General features: G+C 37.0%; 1 protein-coding gene across 1 annotated transcript in view; it reads left to right on the forward strand.

Annotated features, from left to right (window-relative positions):
- Window positions 1-11,026, forward strand: part of LOC126188355 (titin) — a 516,411-nt gene extending 505,385 nt beyond the window's left edge. Inside the window, exons 122-125 of the mRNA XM_049929953.1 lie at window positions 561-755; window positions 1,181-1,386; window positions 9,119-9,218; window positions 9,926-11,026. Coding sequence (XP_049785910.1) covers window positions 561-755; window positions 1,181-1,386; window positions 9,119-9,218; window positions 9,926-10,119 — 695 coding nt within the window. The 3' untranslated portion in view covers window positions 10,120-11,026. The remainder of the gene's footprint in view (window positions 1-560; window positions 756-1,180; window positions 1,387-9,118; window positions 9,219-9,925) is intronic.
- Window positions 11,027-11,253: the final 227 nt, after the last annotated feature.

The following is an 11,253-nucleotide window of genomic DNA, read 5'->3' on the forward strand; positions in this document are numbered from 1 at the left end:
TTATTTATGAAACTTGAACGAGCAGTAGAAAACTTTTTAAAGTGATACCTATTTCACTTAAGCAGAGACTGTCTAAATAATTAGCTTGTGCATGTGGCAGTCTATACATGGTAAATTTTAAAGTGTGTCTCAACGATGAGCTGACTCCACACTTTTCGAATTCAAGACAGTTACACAGGAAATGTACAGTGGATTTTTCTGGAGTTTACAGGAGTGCCTGCCACATAGTTCTTGTTTGCTTATGAAGCCACACAGATGAAAATAAATTACTTTGTTAAGAACAATAAATTTTTTTATCAATGTAGCCTGTCGTCCGACTAATATTATTTCTATAAATCTACTTGAAAAAAGCTGCATTACTTCTGCATTTTAACCTAAATATTTTTTGTTTTGTATGATTTTTATTGGGCTTTAAATTGCATGTGTTAGCCATCCAAATTTGAAATTTGGTTCTAGCACATCATTTAAATATGTAATTTTATAGGTAGTTAAATATGTGGTTTCAGTTGCTATTTTGTCTTATATTAATTTCTATATAATTTTCTTGTATTATTCTACAGGATACATAATTGAAAAGAGACTACTGTCATCAAAGAAGTGGAGCAAAGTTGTTACACTTGAACCATCAGTACTACAATACTGTATAGAAAACCTTAAAGATAAGGCTGAGTACTTCTTCCGTGTGTATGCAGAAAATGCCATAGGACTTAGCCCACCAGCTGGCACAGAGCTGGTCTCCCTTAAAAAGCATGCAAGTAAGTTCTGTAGTAGTGCAAAATAAGGTAACAAACTGGAAATAATGAAACTTTATTTTTAAACAATCGAAAATAGAGGATGGAACGACAAAAATATTATGAAAAGGATAGTTGCTACTTACAATATAGCAGAGATTCTGAGTTGCAGGTAAGCACAACAAAGGCTTTTTGTTGTGCCTATCTGCAACTCATCATCTTTTTTTTTCTTTTTGACATAATTTCAGTTGTATTTTAATAATACCGGTAGTTTTAATCATCTTAAATGAATTCTCAAACAATCGAAAACCTGGGATTTTGTGTCGATGCTAAATGAATTCTCCATAGTTATAAGAAATATGAGGTTACTTTCTATGTGGTCATTACACTAAACATACCTTAATTGTCACTATGTGAGTGTTCTTACATAAAACATTAATTTTTTCTAGCTGTTCCATCACCACCTACAGCTCCACTTGAGATACGACCAATAGGCCCAAATGCTGTTGTGATTGCATGGGGAATCCCTGAAACTGACGGTGGTGCACCTCTTCAGGGTTATACTATCGCCATACGTGATGTGCGAAAGACTATGTGGATGGAAGTTGGTCGTGTCAAAGCTGATGTACATAAACTCACAATCAAAGACCTACAGGTATGTTTTAATGTATGATGTGTAAGGAAATATATTTATCAGAAATATTTTGTTATTAGTTGAGAATGTGGTGCTAATGGCCACTGATTTCATATACTTCTGAGCTAATTTCACTTTAAAAAATTTAACAGACCAAAAGACAATGTTAATAGCATAAATAAATATAGGACTTTTGTCTGTCTTATGACAAAATACCTACACAGATGAATGGTGGAAAAACTCCAGCAGTCTGAACATTTAGTTTCATATAAGAATACATAATGGCATCTGTAGAGACTGGGAAAGCAGATGTGACTTGCTTGCAATCACAAGCTGTTATTGAAGCCATCAGTCACACTCATCTGTCTCATTTGATATTGCATTGCCTGCAGAAAACTGTGACGTTGCTCCACAGTCCCAGTCGAGCACAGTTTCAATTTGTCAGGAAGATTCATTTCAGTCACTGTCCACAGCAGTATGAAAGTTCCATTTTGGTTCACAGCAAACAGTTTCACTCCAAATCATATAGAAAGTCATCTTGTGTAATTCTAAACTAATAACAATGATGGACTGGCTCCAGAAGATGTTTGTCACTTAATATAGAAAATGAGATGTGTAAAAATATTTTTTGGTTGACTGTATTACAAGTTAGAATATAATCATCATCTCGACAACCCGATCAAAAACTTAATTCAGCATACTTCCCACTCATATTTATCCACCATTGCCAAACCTCCAAAGACAAATGTTGTTCATAGCAAACAGATGTTACTTTCAAATGAATAGTGATATACGTGACCACTGTAAGATACGATATGGAATGGAACAGATTCTCTCTCTTCCTTCCCCCTCCCTCTAGGATAGAAAATAGATTTTTTGTTCACAAGTGTTTTTTTAAGTAAATTCCCCTTAAACTCAAAATTATTCAGAATCTACAGAAATAAATCAGTACTTGAACATATTTGATGTGTCATGCTTTTGGGGTAAACAGCATCTGACCAATACAGTGGAAACACAGCAGCTTTTTTCCTGTGGAGTAACACTTACGGCAACTGTATGCACTATCTGATCAAAAGTATCCAGACTCTTATTAGTAAATACTAATATACAGTGTGTCCACCTTTCACCTTTATGATGGCTTAAGCTCTGCTGGATGCACTTTCAATGACGTGTCTGACTGTTCGCGGAGGAATGGGAGCCCGTTCCTCCACAAAAGCTAAAAACAGAGAGGGCAGTTATGTCAGACACTGAGGTCTGAAGTGAAGTCGATATTCAAACTCGTCCCAGGGTTGCCCCATCGAGTTCAGGTCAGGATTCTGGGCAGGTCTAACCCCTTCGGGAATGTTAATTGTCCTTAAACCATTGCACACAGATGCTGCCTGAAAACAGGATGCATTGTCATGCTGATACAAGCAGTCACCATCTCCACTGTACTGTACACAGTACACATTGTACAATGTGTTCATATTCTTGTGTGTTTAGTGTTTCCTTAAGTGCAGTAAGGTCACCTCACACTAACCATGAAAAACACTCTCATACAGTACCACTTTTTCCTCTGTATGTAACTGTTGGCACTAAACGTGATGGCAGGTACCTTTCTCCAGGCATTTGCCAAACCCAGACCTTTCCATCAGATTGCCACAGGGTATAGCATGATTCATCCCTCCAAATCAGTTGTTTGTAATCACCCACTCTTCAGTTTCATCAATCTTCACACCACCTCAAACATTGCTTAGCACTGACTACAGAAAGGTGTGGCGTATTATGAGCTGTTTGGCCACTTTGCCCCATTCTTTTTAACTTTCTTTGTCCAGTCATTGTGCCAGCTGGACTGCAGATAGCACTTTGGAACTCATGAGTGATACCTTCTGCTGATTTTGTGTGATTTTTTACAACCATCCTCCGCAGTGCTCAACAGGCCCCGCCTGTCAGTACACGAGATCTGCCTAGTCTTCATTTAACTGTGGTCATTCGTTCACATTTCCCCTTCAAAATCACATCACTTTGGCAACTTTACAAGGGTTGGAATGTCACAGATGTATCTGCTACTAGTACACTTTCAAAGTCACTGTGATCTCCAGACTGATCCATTCTGCTGTTAATGGTTCTCTATTCACTACACAATACTCCATGCCTCCTTTTCTGCTACCAGATCTGCCTCTACTGACATCTGCTGGCCGATTTAACATCATATAGGGGTGTTCAGACGGTGCATAACCCTAATCTGCAACTTTTATAAGTGCAAATGGAGTACAGTATGAGGAGTATGCTTGATAAATAATGTCAGTTTGTAATATTAATGATAGCGAGCTATTAACTTAAACTAAGTGACAGTAAATCACAGCTATCTGTTTGTGGTGATGTGTAACTTGACTTATTCTACATCCCGAATTTGGAAGAATGGGAGAACAAATATTTATGTTACCATCTACACTTAGATTTCCTGTGGTTTCCCAAAATTGTCTAAGGTTAATTAATACCAAGGTGGCTCCTTTCTCCTTGGAAGGACAGTGGTCCAAATGCCCATCTCACCATCCACACTTAAGTTTCCTGCGATTTCCCTAAATTGTCTAAGGCAGTGCAAAGGTGATTGCTGTGTAAAAGACACGTTCATTTTCGTTTCCCACCTTTTCCTTTCTCTAACAACCTCATCATTTATGGGATGTAAAATCTTAATCTTCCTTCCTTCTTTTTACTCCACATACCTAAGGACATTTCCTGACTACATTTATGAACCATAATGTATGAATGAATTTGAGTGAATGATTTTTTCAAGAATGGACGGATTACTGCACAGTGTAATTAACACTTTTGCTATGGTGAACTTCTGTAGAAGTTGGTGTTGGTGGGAAAGATCTATATGGTACAGGCTGTGAAGCAGTCATTGAAATGAAGGACATCATGTTGGTCGGCATACTCAGCAGCAGGGTGGTCCAGTTGTTTCTTGGGCACAGTTTGACAGTGACCATTCATGTGCACAGACAGCTTGTTGGTTGTCATGCTCACATAAAATGCAGCACAATGGTTGCAGCTTAGCTTGTAGATCACATGACTGGTTTCACAGGTACCCCTGCATTTGATGGGATAGGTGATGATGTATCACAGGACTGGAGTAAGTGGTGGTGGGAGAATGAATAGGACAGGTCTTGCATCTGGATCAATTACAGACAGTGAGCCACAAGGCAAGGATGTGGGAGCAGGGGTTGTGTAGAGATGGATGAGGATATTGTGTAGGTTTGATGGGTGGTGGAGTACCACTGTGGGAGGAGTGGGAAGGATAGTGGGAGTGGGTAAGACATTTCCCATTTCAGGGCGATGAGAGGTAGTCGAAATCCTGGCGGAGAATGTAATTCAATTGCTCCAGTTCTGGGTGGTACTGAATCACAAGGGGAATGTTTCTCTGTGGCCGAACTGTGGAGCTTTGGGAGGTGTTGGATGACTGGAAAGATAAGGCACATGTTATACACTTCTGGTCTAGACTTCTTAAAGATATACTGAATGGTAGAGATTTCTTTAATAAAAAGCAGATAATGGATGTCTTAACTTTGATACTTACCATGTTACTATAATCACATGTGTGGTTGAGAATGACCATTGTGGAATACAATGAAACAGCAAGGTCATCAGTAAGTGAAACTTGTAGTATAACAGAGTGCATTTTTATCATTGTTAAGTGTTTCTTATTCTGCAAAGATGATAATTTTAAGAAATGTTGAGTGAGGGAATAAGTGAATAAGACACTGTATATTGATTAATGAACTAACTAAACTAGAGAAAATATTGTTTATATTGACAAACAAGAATTCGACCTTTGTGAATAAACAGAAACAGACTGCACTGGGGCAAACCCTTATTTACTAGTTGGATTTACAGCTTTCAGTTTAGCAGAAAAATCAACATGCTATTTTAATTTTGAAGATAGGTACATGCTATATAACTAAATCGACATCATTTTTGAGCTTTCACTGAATTTCGTAACCCAAAGTTATTCATGTGATTCATCCTGAAAATCTCCTTTGTCCTTGGACATACCGATATGTACACATTTTCACGCAATAAGTAACCTTACAAGCAAGACAGGATTACCAACCCATATTTTGTCAGCATATTCCTTTTTACTATTTATTAATTTTTAAATTATTTTTTCTTTTTAAATATCAGAATCACAACTGACATTTAATTGATCACTTGTTACACTTATTATTTGTTACATTAAAATAATTAATTGTGTCTCAAAGATTAAGAATAAAAACAAATGAATATTTTTATTTCAAGTTGTTCTATTCTGAGCAATTACAACTGCAAATAATTTTTCAAGTGACCACTAGAAAAAGAAACAGAATGTAAAACAAATAATAAACTACAAAAAGACAAAACAAAATAAAGATAAATAGTAAATATCATTAGATAAAAACACTTGTGTCCATCTGGTAATTGATAAAGTACAAGTACACATTTGAGGTATTTCATACTTACTGGAACTTGCTGGACAAACTTGTTCTCCACATCGACGGAAGGCTAAATCTAAAGAGAGCAACATCTACTCAAACAGTTCTTTGATCTGCCTGTTCTCTGAATTCATTGTGGGCTATGGTTGGCTGTGCCAAAAATGTGGTCTCCACATTTCTGATGTATCCAACTTGAATTCTACAACTCTAATGCTTAGTGCAGCAGTCCACAGCTACTAAAAAAAGAAGTACTCAGAAATTCATATTCAGATTTCAGACTCATTCAAGGAATCTGGTACCCATGAACTGGATGAGATTCTTGCATTTTAAACTTGGCAGCAGTATGCAACACTTTTTGTGCAGTGCTTTGTAGTTTTTATTTCAGAGGGGAATGCCAGTAACTAAGTGTAGTGAAATTCATTGTAGGCAGCCTGTAATGAATCTTGGAAGCTATAGCTATGACGTCCTGGTGAGAGTCACTATTCTTTCCTGGGAGGGTAATTTAAATGTGTGACTGGATTTTTTTCTGAAATTTGGCTCATCAGATTTTGTCTAGAAACAAAACAGACACCTGATACAAAACAGTTCCCTTTATGATGATTTCAAGTTTATGATGGCCTAGCAGATGTGCTAGCTAATTAAATTTAAGTAGCTGAAGTTGGATTTCACCAATGGAACACAAAAACTTTGTTTAAATTGCTCTTGTTTACGTAATAAGAATTGTTTATTAATGGCACTAATTATCTCTGTCACTTCAGCAGCAGCCAATTTACTAGGCATACTAATATCTTGCTCACAGTTTCCAAAAAACTCTTCTAACTGTTCTTGAGTCTGACTCAATACAACTTTACTGCTCAGATATTATATATGCCTACACCTACATAGATACTCCAAAAGCTACCATATGGTGCAAGGTGGAGGGCACCCTGTACTATTAGTCATTTCCTTTCCTGTTCGTCTCACACATAGAGTGAGAGAAAAACAACTGTCTATATGCCTCTGTATCGGTCCTAATTTATTTTATCTTATCTCCAAGGTCCTTATGCAAAATATATGTTGGTGGCAGTAGAGTCAGTCTGCAGTCACCTTCAGGTGCTGGTTCTCTAAATTTTCTCAATAGTGTTCCACAAAAAGAATATAGTCTTCCCTCCAGTGATTCCCATCTTAATTCATGAAGCATTTCTGTAACACATACATGATGGTCGAATCAACCCATAACAAATCTGCTAGCATGCTTCAGATTTGTTTCAGTGTCTTCCTTTAATCTGACCTGGTAGGGATCTCAAAAACCTGAGTAGTACTCAAGAATGGGTCACATTAATGTTCTGTATGTGGCCTTGTTTATAGATGAATGACATTTCCTAAAATTCGTCCAATAAACTAAAGTCAACCATCTGCCTTCCCATCAACTATCCTTACATGCTCAATCCATATTATATCACGTTACACCAGTTATTTAATTGACATGACTGTGTCAAGAAGCACACTACTAATGCTGGATTTGAACATGGCAGGACTGTTTTTGCCACTGGCCACTGGTGCAAGTATTCCAAGTCAAGATAAATCCAATGAATGCTCAAAGCACAAACAGTTCAACCACAAGGAAATGTTCTAAATCACTGTATACTTTTGATAAAAATGCGAAGTTTGGAACTAATACAGTTCAGGAAACACAGTTCTCTTTAATACCAATACCGATATGTCTCCTGAGTACTGACAGAAGTCCTCAGATACAACTGAAAAGGAAATGTCTGTACTCTCTTGAGCACCTGACCAATGTCCACAATTTACTCAAACAGAAAATGACATGAAAATATCTGGGCTATCTGAAGTCCCCCAATCCTCTCAACACCAGTTCCCAGATAAATTTGTAATATATCTTCCATGCCCTTACATCTATAATTAAACAAAAGGGACATTCTAAATCACATTTAAATGCTGATTTTAATGACACCAAACACTATATATTCACTGTATCTAATCTCTCATAAAACTTACATGAATTTGAGTTATTCTGTTACCACATATTATTTTTGTCTTAGAATTCCTTACATAAATGGTTTCCACATTTCACTGACAAACACTGTCAATCATCTTTTGACTTGCTAAGACAGCTGACTGAAAATAAAAAGGGGAACAACCAGTCTAATGCTGCCTGTGCCAACATTTCTTAACATTACATAGGTGGCTGGTGTCGACCAGAGCCAACAGTACACCTAATGAATCTTTTGAAATCAATTCAAGACAAGCTGATGTGCTGGTGACTGGCCCTTCTGTGATGCTTAACACATATCCAAACTGTAGCCCGTATATCTAATATCTAATACACGCTACCAGGTTTCCACCTCCAGGCAGTGAAATCGTACGACCATCTGGTGTATCTGAGGAGACAATGACGTCCCTTTGAAAACCATTTTAAAAACAAGTTCTGTGTAATCACCCCACCACCCTGCAGCATCTAAGAATTACTTTTCTGTTTGGTTGCAATACAGCAAGCTTCGCAAATAATAATGCCTGCTGTGTCCCCAGCTCTTGAAGTAAAGCGTATGACAAGTGACAGTGGGCCTTTGTAGTGCATTTAAGATACATGTCCCATTTCTTTAGAATGTAAGGAGTGAATAATAGGATAAGCATTTTAGTTCAGGGCACTCCTAAACAGTGTGACCTACTTGGCAGGGACAAATGAAATAATGTCTTCTTTAAGAGGCACTTCATAGCAAACATCTCATTGGCCCCTGTGATGCCATGAAATTGTTTGACAAACCAGCCTTATAACCTGGTCTGCCTCCAACCTGAAACTCACAAATGCCCCACCTTGAACAGTATTAATTGAAGATGAATCCTTGCCACCCCAGCTAGCCCTGGGCTTCCTGCAGAGCATTAGAAATGCTTGAAAATATGCCACACTGAGCAACCTGTCATGCATCCCTTGCTCCTGCCCATGCATGGTACAAAGCACCTATGTTGCTCCTTTTGTCAGCTCACAATCTAGATACCTAGTTTATGCTGACATCTACTTGTCTTCCAAGCATAGTCATACCTCAGACAGAGCTAGTGCATAGTCATACTTCAGACAGAGCTAGCAAATTCTGGTGATTTCCGAGCTTTCCTTTATCATTCGCTTTGCAATGCAGCCTCTGCTTATTCTGAAACTCAATTGCATTATAGTTCTATTTTTGTACTCCAGAACTTTTTATCTCTATGTTTTCTCTGGCTGTTGATCTGAGGGTATATGTGATGTTAATAATCAGTGTTAGGACTGGAAATTGTATGATTATTTATATATAACTTTGTTCTTCTTTCAGGAAAACCACGAATACCTCATTCGAATTTTCGCAAAGAATGAAGTTGGTCCTAGTGAGCCTTTGGAATCAGAGGAGCCATTTAAAATGCTGAGGCCAACAGGTAAAGTAGCCCACAGAAATTATGGCATTCGGTTTAAGATTAAAGATGAATTTTCAAGATATAGCATTCTGTTTGAAAGCAGTCTGTGCTGATGATTTCCAATCGAGAGTCTTTAAAATAAAGAATGAGAATTTTATATTATTTGTATGAATAAAAAAGCTTTGTATTTACTGTCCTTCCAAAAAGAACATGTGCAACAGCTTACTGCTTTTCACTGAATGCAATTTGATAAATAAAGCACTCCAAATTTGAACCACAAATATCATTTCTTCTGAACAGTATAATTAAAGTATAACAATTGAGTTGAACAAACTGCAGATTTATGCAACTTGACATTTCAAGCCATCTATCATATTACAGTACATTTCCATGCTTCTTCATTCTATATTGTATATCACCAATGCTGGTACTGTACTCAAATAATCCCCGTGTCTTCCCTCTTAGCTTCTTCTGGTATCCTTGTGATGTTGGGTTCTGTCTGACTAAAGCTTACATTTGTAATCTTTCAAGCTTTCCCCTGTAGCTTCTCAGAAGGTTTGTTAGGATCCCAATGTTCAAGATTATGTTGTTTTTAAGTGATGGAATTGGACCTTTTATTGGAAAAGTGTTTACTTGTAATAGTGGAACAAAAGTCTAGTAATACTTACCCTATGCATGTAGCATTGCAACACACCTTAATTTTTTGTGAATGCTATGTCTTTTTACAGAAATTGACCAGCAAGAACTCGATAAGCTGGAAACGACAGCACCGACACTTAGTTTCAGTACTGAAACCACCACATCCTGGATGAAAGAAGCAGGCATGGATGCTGACATCCGATCATACGCAAGAGGTTCATTATTAAGAAGGGATGAATATTTCTTCCGTATTTGGTACTATGCCCGACAGTTGTTTAAGTGATGTGGTGTAAGGAATCACTTGTGAAGACAAAGACAAATAGTGTGTAAAGTGTATACGAAGTCGTAAGTAGAGTTGTTGAGCGTATCTGTGCTTAAGGCACTGATAAAACAATAGAACTATTTATTTTTTTACGTTTTGTAAAGCAATTTTGTACTGAATTTTATATGAAGGCTTGGAAGCAGCACTGTGGGCAAGCACTCTACTATCTTGCTTCCTGATTTCCATCAATGAAATAAAAAAAGTACCCTGTGCAAAGCAAAGCAGGGGGCACTGATAGAGAGTAGAACTTGCACCTGTTGCTTCTGGCTGACTGATTCAAGGACCAAGACTGTTGCTTTGTATTTCTTGCATATTCAGTAAATATGTAAATAAGGAGGCAGAGGAACTGTACATTACTACAAATGTTAATAATAATAATTTATTGAAATGAGGATGTAAATGTTTATGGACATAAAATGTAATTCTTATAGATTTTTCATATGTATATAATTTTTATGGACACTGTACTACACAACAAAACAAGTCAGAGAAGTGGTCTGCTGAAGCAGGACATTTCTGCTGTGACTTAATAAGTGTGTAAGTAATACAGTGTATTATGCTGTGATATACTCTTGTGTATCATTCAGTTTTGAATTATGTGATTTCAAATGTGTAATTGTGTTCAATTGGCTGCAAGTATTTTTTACCTCTTTTAATATCACTGTCTGTTTCAACTGCAGTTGTAATAACTGCTTACAAAGTAGTCTGTAATCATTTGGTTCATGTAAGCGTCACTTCACCGGTAACTTAAAGGAGACAAAATATAGGTGCAACGACATGAATTTGTTACTGGTAAGAGTCAGCTTACAGAGCAAATGATACTTCATGAAAGAATCATATTAAAATATATATATTTTTAAAGTTGGAATGATTTGTTTGCTGTTTTTTAACCTTTCAGTATAGTGATATATTGTTCTTTCCTTCCTTTTTGTTGACACACCAGGTATGTCAGAAATTACTTCCTCATTTTGAAGATAAACTAAAGTCCAGTGAAATGGGGAATACAAAAAAACACTTTTGTGCATCGAATAAGCATATATGATGCCGTCCAGGTTGGAATATCAACAATGTTATGAAAAGGACAGATAGCTACTT

Source organism: Schistocerca cancellata, chromosome 5 (assembly GCF_023864275.1).
Source record: "Schistocerca cancellata isolate TAMUIC-IGC-003103 chromosome 5, iqSchCanc2.1, whole genome shotgun sequence".
Classification (NCBI taxonomy): domain Eukaryota; kingdom Metazoa; phylum Arthropoda; class Insecta; order Orthoptera; family Acrididae; genus Schistocerca; species Schistocerca cancellata.